The sequence below is a fragment of the Triticum aestivum genome, chromosome 2B (assembly GCF_018294505.1).
Source record: "Triticum aestivum cultivar Chinese Spring chromosome 2B, IWGSC CS RefSeq v2.1, whole genome shotgun sequence".
In the NCBI taxonomy this organism is placed as follows: Eukaryota; Viridiplantae; Streptophyta; class Magnoliopsida; order Poales; family Poaceae; genus Triticum; species Triticum aestivum.
In genome coordinates, this window is record NC_057798.1 from 721283411 (window position 1) to 721300767 (window position 17357).

A 17357-nucleotide genomic window follows, 5' to 3' on the forward strand; every position below is an offset into this window, starting at 1 on the left:
CCAATGGTGGTGGACCAGGAGCGAGGCACATTGGTCCCGGTTCGTCCCACCAACCGGGACCAAAAGGTCCAAACGAACCGGGACCAATGGCCCACGTGGCCCGGCCGGCCCCCGGGGCTCACGAACCGGGTCCAATGCCCCCATGAGTCCCAGTTCTGGACTGAACCGGGACTAATGGGCTGACCCGGTCTGGACCTTTGCCCCTTTTTCTACTAGTGTTAGTTTCTCCATGCACGTACCACAACCCATTGGACAACAGCCAAAAGAATTTTGAGGTACATAAAGAATACACTAACCACAGGTCTCACGTTTAAACAATCATCCTCCACACTCGTTAGTGCTTTCTCAGATACAGACAGGGCTGGTTGGTTGGATGACAGAAGGTCAACAGGTGGTTTTGCTATCTTTTATGGTCCTAACTTAATTTCATGGTGTGAAACAAGCCACCGTTTCCAGGTCAAGTACAGAAGCAGAGTATAAAGCATTAGCAAATGCAACAACAGAAGTCATTTGGGTTCAGTCTATGCTTAAAGAACTTGGAGTGCCTCAAGCTCAACCTCCCTGTTTATGGCGTGATAACCTTGGTGCCACCTATCTATCTGCCAACCCACTCTTTCATGCCAGGACTAAACATATTGAGATAGACTTTCATTTTGTGAGAGAACGAGTTGCAAATAAACAACTTGATGTTAGATTCATTCCCTCTAAAGACCAGCTTGCAGATGGATTTACAAAGGCATTGTCAACCAGAAGCGTTGAAGAATTCAGGCGTAATCTCAACTTGGCACAATTGTGATTAAGGGGAGTGTTAAACATCGGTTACACACATGTATCACATGTCACGGGTAGTTAGATGAGATCTTTGTTGTTACTTTTTTCATGTATCTCTTGATGTAATCCTCTCTCTCTCCTTGTATCTCTCTGGTGGTTCCAACAACCTTGATGTATGCCTCCTGCGAGAGCTGGCCTCACCTCTATCAATATAAATATATGTGGGCTCCCATGTTATGGGAGTTGAGACGCTTGTACGAAACCTAACAGGAGGGAGTATGTCCGGAGGTGGTATAGTGAGGCGGCGCCAAGAGAGGACCGCGTGACAAGTGACGCGTGAGAACACACACCCATCAAGGAGGTGATGTAGCGTTTCGTTCTCCTACCAAAAAATGTGAGTTTTTTCAAAAAGAAAATTGTCCTAAGAACATCATTTTGTTCACTGCCGAGCAGATGCTCCTTCGTGTCGATTCGAATTCTCCACAGAGTAACCCACAAAACTCCGGTTTAACAAAAGAGAGTAAACTTTATTTAAACAATATATATGTGATAGAGTGACAGGCTGAATCACATTTTTTTAATTTTTTTTGCAGGAAAACTTTCAATCTATTCATCTTCAATCATGGCAGTACAACGAACACCAGAAATAAAAATTACATCCAGACCCGTAGACCATCTAGCAACGATACAAGCACTGAAGCGAGCCGAAGGCGCGCCACCGTCATCGCCCCTCCATCGTCGGAGTCGACACAACTTGCTGTAGTAGACAGACGGGAAATCATCGTGTTAAGGCCCATAGGACCAGCACCCAGAACAGCAACCGCTGCCGATGAAAAATAACGTAGATCGGAAGGATCCAAACCAAAGACACACGAATGTAGACGAACAACGACGAGATCCGAGCAAATCCACCAAAGATAGATCTGCTGAAGACACACCTCCACACGCCCACCAACGATTCTAGACGCACCGCCGGAACGGAGCTAGGCGGGGAGACCTTTATTCCGTCTTCTGGAAGCCGCCGCCGTGTCGCCTACCTAAACAGGACACAAACCCTAGCAAGATTGAAAAAGCCGACTAAAAACGGAGCCCTCCCGCCGGCCTTTGCCAGGATCCACCGCGCCTCCATGGCACTAGGGCCATCGAAGACGAGGCGGACCTGCGCCGGCGCCGGCGAGAGGCACGAACCCTAACTTTCTTTCTCCGAGGAAGAGGAGGCGGCTGCTGGCACCCACCAGGTCACTTAATATGCAACTTTGAGTTATATTGATCTTAAACCATATTTTAGCATTAAGGTGTTTTTTGACAGTTAAGGTGTTTACATTTGAGGTGTTTTTTGTCATTTCGAGGGAAAGAAACCTCCTCTGCACACTGTTTTTTTGCAGAGGAAATTTCCAAGCTATGGATCCTGTCGTTGCTTGAACTCGTCAGCCGCCTACCTTTCTATCATCGGGGCCGCCGCGCGAACCCGTCACCGCACAGCAGCCATGGCTTCCCAGCCGCCGGCGGCGCCGCCGTCCGCTCCCACCTCGATAACCGCTCTCGGCGACGACCTCGTCCGCCAGATCTTCCTCCGCCTCCCCGCCCTCCCGAGCCTCGTCCGGGCCGCCTTCGCCTGCCGCGCTTTCCTCCGCGCCGTCCGCTCGTCCCCGGCCTTCAGCCGCAGCTTCCGCGCGCTCCACGCGCCGCCCCTCCTCGCGCTCTTCCTCGACCCCAACTACGAGGTGCTCCCGGCCTCCCCCTGCCCCTGGCGCCGCTCCGACCCGGACCTCGTCGCCGCCGATTTCTTCAACACCCGGGTCCCGCGCCACGGCGACGCCCGCACCCCCGGCTGGGAGATCAGTTCCAAGTCTCCTAGCGGCGACGGCTACTTGTGGCTCGTCAGCTGGGGCGGCAGCGCCGAGCGGAGCCGGGCTGCCGCCCACAACCCGCTGACGCAGGCTCTGGATCTCAACATCTATCGGCCGGGGTTACGCTACATCGACATCGACCTTGGGTTCTATACTATCCCCTCCGCATATCGTCAGGGGCCGTCCCGTGTGGTGTGTATCTGTCACCACCGCCAATGGCGGGAGCGTGTCGCTGTCTTCTCGTCGGACACCATGGAGTGGCAAATTCTCCCAGCTAGTACGCTGCTGGGGCTGCGTGAATCTCTCACGGCCGAGATTGGCACGATGACGCATGGACTCATCTGGTGGCAAAACTGGATGTATGACCAAATTGTGGTGCTCGACACGGCGACTTTTCAGTTCTCTCTAATTGATGTGCCGAAGCAATTGGAGACAGAGTGTGATGAATCAACATATAAGCTTGGCGAGACCAAAGATGAGAAGCTCTGCATCGTGGATATAAAGGATGGCGCACTTCTTTCTTGGTTCCTGACATCCGACGATGACATTGCCGTCAGGAGGTGGATAATGTACAAGGAGTTCCCATTGAACCCGATTGTTAAGGAGTTCACCGGGTTCTCGATGGAGGAAGAGGGTTGTAATGCCAGGGTGGAGCTTGTGGAGGTCATCGATGGCTTTGTATACCTGTCTATTTTCTATGTCAAGGACACACAGTCTCGTGAGTTGTACCTATCATTATGCCTGGAAACATCGGAAATGAGCGAGCTCTTTCATGATGCATATCGTGATAATGTGGAGGTCCATCCTTATGTTATGGCATGGCCTCCCTCTTTGTTGCCAAGCAAGGTGAGCCCACGCTTATGTGTGAAGTATCCTTATGCTTTTTTTTGTACATCGTGTGCATTTAATTTACTTGAGCGTTGGACATTATTGTGAAAAGCTTCTGACCAGTTCTTAGCTTAGGTTTAGACACACTAACATGCCTGATTTACATTAATCGTAGTTTGAGAATTCAATTGCAGATTGTTCATTAGTACGAGGATGCAATTTTATAAAATTTTAGCTTGAGCTTTTGTGCCGGTTACATGATAGCACAAGCATATTTTATAGTGCTGCTGTACTGCACATGTTTAAGATTAGATTTTTTGTCCACTAAAAAGCCCTCTACAAATACTTTCTGGTGGAACAATATCACATTTCACCTTCACTGCCTGTGTAAAAGCCTAACTAAATTGGTGCTGTAATCTTGGAAAATACAGTCTTACACAATTTCTGTAGACAAATACTTGAATTCTTATGCATACTAAAATCCCTCTTTGTCACAGGAGGATTCAGAAACTGAAGTTACTGGAGACAGTGTTGCAGATGATGGTCCCGTGGGCACAGAAGAAACTTCCTCTATCCTTGTCACTGCACTGCAGTCACTCAGCCAAACTCTGATGGATGGCAGTGACAGTAACAAAGAATTAGTGGTGGAGTTAGATGACTTCTTGCTTGACAGTACTAATGAAACAGCGATGGAGTTAGCTGCCTTTTTGCGTCCTACTGAGGATGACAAGGACTCTCTTATGAGCAAAATCATTACTTTGGATGCACAATTGATGACCGCAAGAGACCGTATCTTGAGGATAAGTGTGTGACTCTGAGATTGACACACCAAGTACAGAAAGAGAAACCTGATGATGAATTGATGATAAGTTTACAGGGGGCAGATGTCAAGAGCTTGCTACCACTTCTTTGCCGGTTGAAGTATTGTAAGTGATCATGGTGTGTATGTGTGTATATGCGTTTAATCTGATGATACAATCTTTTGTTGAAATGCCTTGGTGCTTCAGGTTTTTGGATGATGTGAAGGGAGTGTATGTGTGCGTATTGTATACTAGTGGCAGACTTAATATTGTATTATTGGCTCAAGCTCCGCTGCTGGATACAACACTAAGTTATACATATCTTACAGGTTTACTTTTGCAAATTTCAAGAAGAGAAAATCTAATGATCGAGTCCATTTAATTTGCGTTGGATGATGAATGATTGCTGATTTGCAGTGCACATCCCATGCTGTTATACAGTTACTTTATCCACTCTAACACTGGTTCATTTGGATTGTAGGGTCATGGTTCATGTTTACTTCGAGATCTGTGTGCAAATATGACTAGCTCTGAATTGGCGCAAGCTCATTGTACCTTCTATTCCTCAAACCACTCAGTCTTGATATGGAATGGACATTCAAACCTTCCTACACATTTCTACATTATGGGCCTGGATGGCTTCTGAGCGGTTGAATGGTGTGCCACTTATATACTCCCTCCGCTCGGAATTACTTGTCTCGGAAATGGATGTATCTAGACGTATTTTAGTTCTAGATACATCCATTTTCGCGACAAGTAATTCCGAACGGAGGGAGTTAAGCTATGATGGTTTGGTCAGACCACTGCATCCTGATGACAATTACTCAATTATGTCAACTGAACTTGCATGCCACATTCATCATGCCAGGTTGCCTAATACTCCCTCCGTTCCCAAATATTTGTCTTTCTAGAGATTTCAACAAGTGACTACATACGGAACAAAATGAGTGAATCTACACTCTACATTATGTCTACATACATCCGTATGTTGTGTCCATTTGAAATGCCTAGAAAGACAAATATTTGGGAACGGAGGGAGTAGTTGAGTACCTTGATTACTTTCAAAGTATTAATTCCAGTATTATGCCTCGGTAACGTGGCAGATTTTCAAGCAGCTTAATCTTGAGGTTTTTGTTTGCGTATGCAACTTAAGCTATAATAATAATAATTATTATTTTTCTCCCTAGGAAAGAGTTTGTTCTTCCAACTCATCTTAATAATGCATAAATACATAACATGTTTTGGATATTTCAATATGGACTATGTACGGACTGAAAGGAATGAACAAACACACTAAAACGTGTCTATATACACCTGATTTGGAAAAAAGTTAGAACATCTTATATTTGTGAACGGAGGGGGTACCATTGTAACCCCTGAACTAATGTTGCCTGTGATATATAATTTCAATAACCCTGTCAGATCGGATCTCAATTCTACTAGCCTTGTCAGATGCATTTCAATTCTATCAGCTATGTTGTGATTTGTTCTATCATCGAATTATCTGCCTTCTGCAACTTACAAACATACTCACCAGGTCGTATGCGTCGGACTATAGTGCCAGTCTGTTGGGTTTCCATGTCAATAAAAAATAAAGTTAATTTGACAGGGGAAATATTCAAGGAAATGGTATCTCTTATATCCAAGTGTTACTAAAAGAACCCTAGCTTGTTCCTTCTAATTTTACATTTTTCAAGTGCAATCACAACTTTTGCTATCATCTATTTACAGTTACTCTGGTATGGTGATTCGATCGCCAGGATCTTAGCTTCTTTGCAATCTTACGCTTATTTTGGGAACATCCAGCCGTTAAGGTCACCGAGAATTCCTCCAAAGCTGCAGCCTTTGAAAGCAGAAACTTTGCAAGCATCTTTTGGAGTTGCAGCCCTGTGTACATCCCAATGTTGATTCTTCTCAGCTTATCATCCAAGCAGTTGATGGGCGTTGGCCAGAAACCACCATCGGTCACCTGGCTACTATAATCGGCACCATCCTCACCGTCGTTCTCAGGCTCGCTATCTGATTCGGTGTGCATGTCCGTTGGAGTCTTTGCATCCAGAGGAAACAGCGACAGTACCTCCAAGTTCTGGGTGTCACAAAGCAAGATGGCAACTGACTGGATGTCGCGATCGTTGCGTAGGCAACACTGGAGGCCTAACTGCCTAAGATGCTGTAGGCAGGGCACCGCATCTTTGAACAGGCTGCTATAGTAAGCCATTGATGGGCGCAAGGAAAGGTGAAGGTACGCCAGTTTGGTGCACCGTTTGATGAGCTTAGTGGCCGGAGCAAATTCTGTTGGTTCCTTTCCGGAGAGGCCTTCACAAATTTCAACTGTCAGCGCCGTGACTCCGGCATGGTTTGCGAGCTTGAAGAGCGACTTGCGTGGAAGGCCGCCTTTATAGTGCAGTGACCGGATGCATGAGCTGCTCAGCTTGATGCGCCTGGCATGGTGGCAGCAGATCATGGTGAAACTCCGCAGGTGGGGGCTGATCACCGTGATTTTCCTGAGACTTGGGCACTCCTGCAGGGTCAGGTCAGCGAGGCGTGGGCAGCTCGAAAGCAGCTGCTGCAACATCCCTTCTGGGCACATGATCCTCGCAAGGCAGAGCATCTCCAGCGACTCCATGGACACTCTTCCTGGCAGATCGAGCGTCCAGTTTGTCAGGCGCAGGCGGCGGAGAGTGGGGCACCCAAAGAGGTGGTGCTGCGTCCTGACGTACCTTCCCCTATCATAGCTATCGAAGTCCGCCGAGCCCGACGAGGTAAAGGGGCAGAGGCGGTGGTCGGAGGAAAACCAGTATATGAGCTTGACGTTGATCTCTTCGACGCAAGAGGAGACTGCGGAGACGATCCACTGATCGAGCAGGTCGCGCGGTGGGTTGGAGATGCTGAGGCGGAAGGTGCGGATGGGCGTCCCCGGGCCCTTGCAGAGGATCGCGCCCGTCACCTGCTGGTCGAAGCAGACCCGGACCTCGTTCCACCTGCCGCCCTTGGGATCGACGAGGTCCACGACGGGTACCCCGGCGTAGACGTCGCGCCATCGCCGGGAGAGGACGCTTGTGCGCACGGCCTCGTCGGACCGGAGGTGGGAGAGGATGCGCTCGAGCATCTCGTCGGGGAGAGCGCTCAGCCGGTCCGCCCGCCTGCGCCTCTTCATCTTCGTTGATCAGACGCGGCCGGCCGCCCCTGTGGTTATTGACGAGGAGTATAGGTATGGTTCCGTTTTGATCTTTCTTTTTTCATTTGTGTTTTGATCTCTTACCGACCTTTCTCGACTTGTACTCCAAGTCAGCAACACGCCTGGGGGATAACTAAACCTTTACCCTTAAATTGGTAGCCACCCATTGAACGTTTGCAGGACCTCAACCTATACAGCACGAGCACAGGTAGATTAGATAGCGACATGGCTTCACGGAAGGAGCAGAAGAAGTCTTCGTCGAGGAGGCACAGGGACCGGATCAGCGGCCTCACCGACGACGTGCTGGGCCACGTCCTCTCTTTCCTCCCCACCAAGGAGGCGGCACGCGCGGCGGCGTTGTCCCGCCGGTGGCGCCACGTCTTCGGCAGCGTCCACACCATCTCGTTCGAGGAGACAAAGGGCGAGAGGGCCTATGACTGGTACACCTACTACGTGCAGGCGTTGGAGAGGAAGAGCTGCAGCACCAAGCTCCTCGATGACGTCAACGCCGCGCTCCTCTGCCACCGCCGCTGTGCTGGCCTCCCTGTGCCGCCGCGCAGCCTCCGTTTCGCCTTTGACAAATGGCATTGGTGGGACAAGGTCGCCGTCGACCAGTGGCTCTCCTACGTGGCGCCACGTAGGCATGTCGGCCACCTGGCAGAACTGCACCTCGATATGTGCTTCTACCTAGGCCCGGTCTGTACAGCATCTGACAGCGACAGTGACGGCACCGATGATGATGATGATGATGATAGCGGCGGAGCAGGCAGTGACTCGGACGAAGAAACTAAGTGGAGGTATCTCCTTCCGCCAAGGCTCTTGTCCTGTGCCGCCCTAAGAACGTTGTGCATCAACAGTTGCCGGTTCAAGCTCGGACGGACGACCTTGACCATTGACCTGCCGGTCCTCGAGACGATGCGCCTCACGGCCCTTGGGGACTCCGGGGAAAGCATCCAGTGTCTGATCTCGAGCTGCCCCCGCCTCGCCGACCTGACGCTGGAAGCATTGTGGAACCTCAAAAGGATCTCCGTGCTCGACAAACGCCTCCGCCGGTTCTCCATCCGCTGCTGCCACGACCTGAAGTCCGCTATAATCGACGCGGCGGAGCTGAAGTTGTTGGACTACCGTGGCATGGTGCCTGCGGGGTCGCTCTTGTCTCTGCACCGCTTGCCGGCGATCATTCCTTCATGCACCATCGATTTCTGCAGGCCTCTCTCCAAGGAGGCTCAGTTCGTCAGGTTTAGAGATTTCCTCGACAAAATCCAAGGCGTGGCTCACCTGCGTCTCCACCACCAGAGCTTGGAGAGCAAGTTCTTCGGGGTCGCGGGGTTCCCGCTCTTCTCCAGCCTGACGAGGCTCACGTTGCAAGGCTGTATCCAGACTCACCACAGCGTTGACGCGTTGCGCATGGTCTTGGAGCAGACCCCGAACCTGGAGGTTCTCACGCTGCTGATGGAGAGGTCAAAAGAGGAGTACGGTGACATCAACGTCCCCGCGTCGATCTTGTCGATTCCATGCTTGCGGCATCGGGTGCGCGAGATCGCCATGGAAAATTACGAGGGCCTCAAGCCAGAGAAGAGCTTGGCCAAGCTCTTGCTTCAGAATGCGCTTGTTCTTGAAAGATTGCACGTAGTGTTCGCCAAGGAAATCAAGCCTGAGCGAAAGAATATACTGGAGGCAGAGATCGGAAAATGGGGAGTGGCAAATTCAGAAGATATCTTCGTATAGAGATTCTCACCAACAAACTTTGCTGTACTAATATGAAAAATAAGAGTTAGATGGGATAATTTACTCTAAGCCGTCCAAAATTTTAGTCAAAATTTGTTCATCCAATGGTTGTGCCACCATAGCCTATCAGTTATGCATTTATAGCCTTTTTTCTGTACTTAATGTCACTAAATTTCTTAACTTTTCTGTATAAATAACAACATATCATACTTGATTGTCTTGCGTGCTTGCAATATGCATGTGTTTGGTTATACACTTCTTTCGAAAAGGGTGTATAATTTTAACATGTACTCCCTCTATAAATTAATATAAGAATGTTTATATCACTAAAATAGTGATCTAAATGCCCTTATATTAGTTTAAGGAGGGAGTATATATTACTATCTTTGTGCTCATCAATAATATTTGAGTAAGAAAACAAAAATATAAGAAAATTTGCTTTCCAAAATTGTCCAGAACTGATTTCATTTTGATGTTTGAATTATGTTAGTCGAACGTGATTCACATGTACTTGATTATAGTCTCGCCAGAAAAACTTCTTCCTCCTATTTGGTGGTGGCGAGAGGGCGATGACGAAGGCTATGGCGCAGCAGCCCCAAAAACTGCACAATATCGATTAACTGCTGATCAAAGTTGAATAATATATAGACGATCCAAAGACATCTTATATACTGTCAAAAGAATATAATGATAGATATTCATATAGAGAAGTCCGTACTGCCAGCCATTTTCATGGGAGCTGGAAATTCCTAAATATTGAGAGTGTGGAGGAGAGTGCTAAAGATGCAGATAGAAAAGCCCCTATGGAACAGTTTACACGCTAGCCGGTGCAGTTTAGGGCCTGTTCGGTAGCCCTCCAGAGCCTCAAACTCCACGACTCCGTAGCCAAGATCCGGCAGCTAGCGAAAAGGAGAAACACAATTAAAAAGTTACAGAGGGATGATGGAAGCTGGGCAGAAGGGGAAGATGCACTGAAGGAACATATTGCAAACTACTTTTTGAACATTTTCTCCACCACGGTGACAGGGAGCAACATCGAGGAAGTTATGCATGTTGTACAACCGAGGGTGACTGAGAGCATGAACAATGTTTTGTGTGCTGAGTACACTGAAGAAGAGGTTAAAGCAGCACTAAATGGTATGGGTGACCTCAAAGCCCCGGGTCCCGATGGAATGCCTGCTATTTTTTTCAAAAAGTTTTGGCAAATTGTCGGAGAACAAGTGGTCAAGGAAGTGCTTCATATTCTGAGGGGAGGAAACATGCCAGAGGGCTGGAATGATACACTTATTGTGCTACTCCCGAAAAATAACAATCCAGTGAAGATTAATGATATGAGACCAATAAGCCTATGTAATGTGGTATACAAGCTGGTCTCCAAGGTAATAACGAATAGGCTCAAAATAATTCTTCCTGATATAATCTCGCCTAACCAGAGTGCCTTCGTGCCTGGTCGCCTCATTTCTGATAATACTCTGCTGGCATATGAACTAACACACTTTTTGCAGAGGAAAAGAAATGGCTCAGTAGGTTATGCAGCAATAAAACTAGACATGAGCAAGGCATACGACCGTGTCGAATGGACCTTCTTAAAGGAGATGATGCATAGACTGGGTTTCGATGAAGGGTGGATGAATTTGATAATGAAGTGCATCTCCACTGTCAAATACAAGATTAAAGTGAATGGGGATGTAACTGAAACAATCACACCCCAAAGGGGACTTCGTCAAGGGGATCCACTTTCCCCATATCTGTTTCTACTTTGTGCGGAAGGGTTCTCAGCCATGCTGCACAATGCTGAAAGGAGAGGGTTAATTAGAGGAATTAAAATATGCAGAGGAGCTCCTAGTGTTAGTCACCTACTTTTTGCAGATGATTCTCTGCTGCTAATGGAGGCTAGTGCAAGTAGTGCTCAAGAAGTTGAACGCATCTTGAACATATATGGAAGCTGCTCAGGGCAAATGATAAACAAGGACAAGTCATCCATTTTATTCAGTAAAAATACGAGGCCTTGGCAAAAGGAAGAAATGAAGAGGACATTGAACATTATAACTGAGGGCCTTGCATCAAAATATTTAGGTCTTCCAACATATGTTGGCAAAGCAAAAGCGAAGATGTTTGAATATGTAAAGGAAAGAATATGGAAAAGGATTCAAGGTTGGAAGGAGAAACTACTTTCGAAGGCAGGGAAAGAAATTCTAATAAAAGCCGGGGCACAAGCTATTCCTGTCTACAGCATGGCGTGCTTTGATCTCACCAAGGGCCTATGTGAAGAACTGAGCACCATGATTAATAGGTATTGGTGGAGCCAAATGGATAAGGAAAATAAAGTGCATTGGGTCAGCTGGGAGAGGCTTACTAGATCAAAAAGAAATGGAGGCTTGGGATTTAGGGATCTACATGCGTTCAATCTGGCAATGCTGGCAAGACAAGCATGGAGGCTGCTCCAAAACCCCTCCTCTCTTTGTGCCCATGTTCTTTCAAGTAGATACTACCCAGGATGTTCAATTCTGCGGGTGAGACCAAGTAGTGGCATTTCTTATGCATGGCGCAGCATACTAAAGGGTGTTGAGCTGCTGAGAAAAGGAATCATATGGAGAGCTGGGAATGGCAAGGATATTGACATATGGAGTGACCCATGGATTCCGAGAGGTAACACCAGAAGGGTCGTCTCCCATAGGGGCAATAATTTGATAACTAAAGTCAGTGAGCTAATTAACCCAATCACCAACAAATGGGACGAAGAACTAGTGAGGCAAACTTTTACCCCGGAAGATACAAAGTGTATCCTTCAGATCCCAATCCAAGATCATCTCGAGGACTTCACGGCATGTCACTATGATAAAAAAGGTATATTTTCAGTAAAATCTGCATACAAAGTAGCAATAGATTGTGCAGCTCGAGAATCTCTCTCAGGTCTAACATCTACCTCAAGTGCAGCTGAAGAAGATGGTGGATTTGACTGGCTTAAACTATGGACAATGCCCCTCCCAAACAAAGTGCTCCATTTTTTATGGAGGCTAGCAACCAATAGCTTACCATTGCGAACAAAGCTACAAAACAGAGGTATGGAAGTTGACACTCGTTGCCCTATTTGTTATAGATTGGATGAGGATGGGGGGCACTGTTTCATCAAATGCAAGAAAGTAAGAGAAATATGGAGAATGGCTCAACTCGAGCATGTTAGGCTGCAGCTAATCCCCTGTGTTAATGCTTTAAACTTCATCGAAGAAATTATTAATTTGAGGGAGGAGATCAAGTTAAAAACAAGTTTATTACTTTGGCTTTGGTGGCATGAAAGAAACAATGCAAATAAAGGGAAGGCCATTAAACCATCGAATGAAATTTGCTCTTCTATTGATTATCACTTTATAAATGTCATGAAGGTACAGGAGAAAGGGAAGGGGATAGCCCAACAGCCAAAGCAAAAGTGGACAAGACCAGCTTCAGGAATATTGAAGATCAACACTGATGCAGCTTTTCACAGGATTTCCAATGATGGAGGTTGGGGATTTATCATTAGAAATGATCAAGGTATAGCTGTAGCTGCAGGTGCTGGCAAACTGGAACATATGGCTGATGCTTTCCAATCTGAAGCAGTGGCTATGTTGTATGCAATAAACATTGCTAGCCAAATGGGCTGTGATAGAGCGATGTTTGAAACAGATTCTACACAGTTAAGAAGGGCTGTGTCTACTGAGGAATATGACCTGTCTGCACTAGGGGCCATTTTCAGAGAGATTAAATTTCAGTTACATGTAGGTTTTTCAGATGTATGTGTTGTAAACTGTTCACGAACATGTAACCGAGTGGCGCATAGGCTAGCAGCGTTTGGAGCAACATTAAACTCTGGTGCATGTATTACTTGGCTGGGACAATTCCCAGAGTTTGTTCAGAACCTTGTAGCTGGGGACTTGCCCAGCAATGATATGTAGGAGGAATGCAATCTGTGTTCCGTTTCAAAAAAAAAAAAGATCCGGCAGCTAGCTTCTCTAGAAAAATCCCGGAGTCAGCCAGTCGTTCGGGGGCATAGCTTCTTTGCTCGATCGTTTTCTTCCAGGCCGAAAGCGTTGCTTTTGGCCCACTGGACCATAATGGGTGGGCTGCTCGCAGTGGGATGGAATAACTAACGACAGATAGGAAGGGAACGAGCGTCGCGTCGCTGCGGAATAGAAAAGGGTCGAGCGAAACGGTACGCAGTCTCACTTGGCGGTGGCATGCCTATGTAATTTCTGCCAACTCTCGCTTCTCTGTTTTTGTGGAGCTCCATTTTCTCTACTCCACGACTCCTCCAAATTTGCACTGCGTGGTTAGCCAGCTTCTCAATCGCATCGCCAGGAGTTGGACCGTTCGGGTGCGCTCCAGACGTGGAGTTGTGGAGTTGAGAAGCCAGAGGGCTACCGAACAGGCCCTTAGTCATTAGTCATTGCAGCTTCGGCGATTTTGTTTATGTAAGCATGAGATTGATTCCCACTAATATAATGCAGGTTTGGAACCCCTAGAAACTCTGCCATCACTGATGTTAGTGCTTAGTTCTGTATCATGTTATGTTTCTCGATGTTTGGAGTGTGAAGAACTTAAGTCTTACTCCCTCCATTCCACAATGTAGTGCCTATAGATTTTTGTGGAAGTCAAACATTGCCAACTTTGACCAAGCGTATTGAGAAAATATTATACATCTATAATACCAAACATGTACATTCTAAAAATATAACTCATGATGTATCCAGTGATGTGCATTTGATATTCTAGAATCTAGATGTACCTACTTTTCTCTATAAATATGGCCAAAGTTTGTAATGTTTGACTTTTGTAAAAATCTATAAGCACTACATTATGGAACGGAGGGAGTATCTGCAATGTTTCTCACGATTCGTAATGCGAAGAACAGAAGTCTTGTCTCAAATGAAGTGCAGTAGTATGTACTACCTTTCGTAGATGTACTCTGTTTCCGTTTGGCCCGCTAGGCACTGGCTGTAGTGGCGGCAGGACGCGAGCTGAATATCGAATTGGTAGTTGCTAGCAGCAAGCACTGAAGCTGTCAGGAAGTTTATTTTAAGTTTTTTTTTTGTATGTCAAATTATCTGAAGTTCAATCAATTTTATACATCAATTTACCAAAATCTCTGACCGCGGTTAATTCTTGTGAAATTGGAAATCGTTTTCTTATACTTGCATGATGGGACAGAAGGAGTATCTCTAGTTCCAAGATAAACATCAAGAGAAATTTCCTTCAAAACATCATTGGATGATAACACTATATGTGCATCCTGGTAATGAGCAACAAGGATTATCAGCTTAAAACAACACACCCTCTCTTCCGTCTCCAGCTAGTCCAACAACAAACACATAAATAAAATACATAGTTTCCTCTCTCCTGAAAGATGGTATAGACCTTTATGAGTTCCTTCCTCCAAACATCAATTGCCACTTCCTAGCCTTGAACGGATGAACATACCCGCACTTTTTTGTTCCCTTTTCATAGAATGGTAAGGACCCCGTCGAACCCCTTCCTCCAAAGTTTAGCAAAGGCCAACGCCCTACCATCACGCATGTATCTCTCTGCTGCCTTCAGAGATGGAATAAATGAGTTATTCCCCACCACCGGATCTATGATCATACGCTCAAGAGAGGCTGTGTTCCGAAGAAGATGGTGTGCCAGCTCGAGCTGACAATTCAAACCGTAAAACCCCGTCATTCGGATAGTCTTGAGATGATTGTACGGAGGCAGCGGGGAGGGATCCACACTCGGTTCCCAGATGTGGGTCGCTGAGGCAAAACAGCACATCTGCATAAAAATGTGTCAAATAAATTACTGTAGATTTTTTAATGTTTGTTTAGAACAAACAAATCGTGTTACTGCCCTTCTATTTTACTTGATGTCTTCGACTATTCAGTCTTTAGGATGCTTTACAATGTCTGACTACACACTAAGAAGTCTAAGTAAACCTTTGTTATTATGACTAAATTAGCCCAAGATCAGATACTTACATGAATTACCAAGTCTTCCAAAAGAGGGGCCAACTCCAAAAGGTAAGCCAGGCGAAGAACTCCACCAGCAGCTTCTGGCCCCCCAGCAATATTGATCTCTAAGGTCAAATGTCTCAGGTTGGTGAGCCTTGTAGGGTTTTTGACAAACCCCTGAACCTGCAAGACAACAAACATGGCAAATGTGAAACAAGCAATGACCTCATAGCATGAAGAACTGAAGCAAAACCATGAGGGCACGTTCTTCCAGTGTTCAATGAACAAACCTTGGTGTTTATCTGAAAATATATGGAGAGAGACTGGACGTGCGAAAGGGCATTGACTACATCAGTGCAGACGTAATTGAAACAGTCCGAGGCCGAGAACAAGCTGACCGTTGCCTCGGAAATCTTCAGAGGTTCATGAAGCATGATAGGTACCATCAGATCAGCGAAGACAAGTGTGGTGAGGTTTGGAGCACGTATATCCAACTTCTGCAGGCTACAGATCTTCACGCACAGATATTGCAACCGGCTTAGTTCCTGCCCTATGCTTAGCCCAACCATCCTGCATTTGGTGATGCTTAGCCACTCAAGAACAGCGCATTCAGGAAACAAACACTGGAGTTCTCCTGTAATGGTCACCATATGCAAAGAGAGCTTCTTAAGGTTTGCAAATCCATGGAGATCAGGAGGCAGTGTTAAATAGACAAATGCTAGACTAAGAGACCTGACACAAGAGCCACTGGAGCCACTGAAAAGATGCAGTGGGAAACTGTACATATCATCTCTTTTGCTACTGCCTTTCAGTCCTGGAGATAGATCCATGACAACATGCTTCGTTTTTGATGTGGCAGAAAATTTGATCCATCTATCAATGTGAGATGTGTGCCTTTTGCGAAGCGCAAACTTAACCACAAACTTGTTCAGGTTAGTGGACCTTAACTGCCGGAGGATGCTATTGATACCCCTGATAAACCTTGTCCGTAAGGGTTTTCGACGGCCTACCACGGCATTGCTTCCGCGCATCGTGGCTCTGGTGAATACTAACTTCGGGTAGCATTTCCAGAGGCACCTCCACCTCCTAGATAGTATGCTCATCCGCACAGCCTCTTTCAATGTCAATCTCGACAGTATGATACGCAGAACATCCTGCAGGCGGAACAAAGACAACTCAGTGAATCACTGAATATCCTCAGCATGTTCCAGCCACAAAGAATATGTATTTGGTCTCAGTTCCCTCATAAAAGAAGAAGAGAATGAATGTGCTGCTACCAGTAACAAGGTTTAAGTCATGAATTTACTTACGTGGGGTAAATGGTGAAGCTGAAGACCCTTGAATTTTGTCATCTTACAAGTGTTCTTCAAACAGTCTTTAGTCTTTGGTCCCTTCCGAGGCGCTCCTTTTGACAAACAGATTCCTGTAAATATAAAACATTTATCGTATTTTTTAACTGACAATGGAAAATACAGGGGTAGTTATCTAGACAACTAATTGTACTATGAACTTCAATTTTACCTAGATTTTTGTGTAAAGTGCATTCTTAATTATGAAGTTATCACTTTTTACAATAAAAGAAAGTACTGCACGTCTGCACATGTTAATCTGACCTAGATATCATCTTTGTATTTCCCAACTATTTTCCTCACATTATTCCTGCACCAATAACAAAGAAATGACTTGCTGGCAAGTCTGGTAACTAGTGTGGTTGCATTGGTCTCCTTAACCCCTATATTTATTTGACCTATTATTACTGCTGGAGCAACCACGTAGATGCAACAATATTTTGTGTATGCTGGTATGAATGCAATATTTGTAGGAGGACATAGAAAACAATGCTAAAGGAAGAAACTTCAACCTGAGAATGAACCATGCCTTATTAACAGAAATTGGGAAGATAGACAAAAAATGCAGAGGAATTCAGCATTCAGTTCCTATTGTATTTGATTCTAACTAGTGAGACTTTGTAAATCCCATATTATGGTTACATAGGAGTAGTTACACTTACACTGCATACCAATGGATTTATTTATGTATTATTAAGATTCGTTTTCCAATTGTCAGTGGAAATAGTAGAAAAATAATAGCAGGAGACAACTATAAATTTTAAGTGAGCGAAGTGCACAGTAGGTCCTTGAACTATTTCAAGGGTGTCATGTAGGACCTCAAACTATGAAAGTCATCGTCCACATCCTCGAAGTACAACAAGTGTGTCAAGCTAGGCAAAATATAGGTCCTC

At 46.0% G+C, this 17357-nt stretch overlaps 3 protein-coding genes across 8 annotated transcripts; 2 read left to right on the top strand and 1 right to left on the bottom strand.

The window, feature by feature from the left end:
• Positions 1-2166: 2166 nt before the first annotated feature.
• Positions 2167-6198, top strand: LOC123046948 (uncharacterized). 5 transcript variants are annotated; one of them, XR_006422683.1, is made up of 4 exons: positions 2167-3467; positions 3947-4578; positions 4731-5878; positions 5981-6198. XR_006422683.1 is itself a non-coding variant. In XM_044470406.1 (2 exons), exons 1-2 carry the CDS (start codon positions 2259-2261, stop codon positions 4259-4261), a joined length of 1524 nt encoding a protein of 507 aa, XP_044326341.1. In that variant the 5' UTR covers positions 2167-2258; the 3' UTR covers positions 4262-4593. The 5 variants fall into 5 exon arrangements, 1 of the variants encoding a protein (XP_044326341.1); XR_006422684.1 differs by lacking the exon at positions 5981-6198 and having other exon boundaries at positions 3947-4375; positions 4457-4578; positions 4731-5969; XR_006422682.1 differs by lacking the exon at positions 5981-6198 and having other exon boundaries at positions 4731-5969.
• Positions 6199-6659: 461 nt separating this feature from the next.
• On the top strand, positions 6660-9355 carry LOC123046949 (F-box/LRR-repeat protein At4g14103). 2 transcript variants are annotated; one of them, XM_044470407.1, is made up of 2 exons: positions 6660-7460; positions 7587-9355. In XM_044470407.1, exon 2 carries the CDS (start codon positions 7653-7655, stop codon positions 9153-9155), a length of 1503 nt encoding a protein of 500 aa, XP_044326342.1. In that variant the 5' UTR covers positions 6660-7460; positions 7587-7652; the 3' UTR covers positions 9156-9355. The 2 variants fall into 2 exon arrangements, with proteins under 2 accessions (XP_044326342.1, XP_044326343.1); XM_044470408.1 differs by having other exon boundaries at positions 7608-9355.
• Positions 9356-14468: 5113 nt separating this feature from the next.
• On the bottom strand, positions 14469-16362 carry LOC123039486 (F-box/FBD/LRR-repeat protein At1g13570-like). Its single transcript, XM_044462635.1, has 4 exons — positions 16318-16362; positions 15406-16269; positions 15143-15298; positions 14469-14939 (listed from the first exon to the last, which is right to left on the bottom strand). Exons 1-4 carry the CDS (start codon positions 16360-16362, stop codon positions 14631-14633), a joined length of 1374 nt encoding a protein of 457 aa, XP_044318570.1. The 3' UTR covers positions 14469-14630.
• Between the last annotated feature and the right edge of the window lie 995 nt (positions 16363-17357).

Excerpts from the sequence above, each read along its gene's own strand:
- LOC123046948 (XM_044470406.1), top strand. The coding sequence starts at position 2,259 with ATGGCTTCCCAGCCGCCGGCGGCGCCGCCGTCCGCTCCCACCTCGATA. Across the intron at positions 3,468-3,946 it reads CCTCTTTGTTGCCAAGCAAG|GAGGATTCAGAAACTGAAGT; the intron begins GTGAGCCCACGC and ends TCTTTGTCACAG.
- LOC123046949 (XM_044470407.1), top strand. The coding sequence starts at position 7,653 with ATGGCTTCACGGAAGGAGCAGAAGAAGTCTTCGTCGAGGAGGCACAGG.
- LOC123039486 (XM_044462635.1), bottom strand. The coding sequence starts at position 16,362 with ATGAGGGAACTGAGACCAAATACATATTCTTTGTGGCTGGAACAT. Across the intron at positions 16,270-16,317 it reads ATTCTTTGTGGCTGGAACAT|GATGTTCTGCGTATCATACT; the intron begins GCTGAGGATATT and ends TTCCGCCTGCAG. Across the intron at positions 14,940-15,142 it reads TGGAAGACTTGGTAATTCAT|ATGTGCTGTTTTGCCTCAGC; the intron begins GTAAGTATCTGA and ends ATTTTTATGCAG.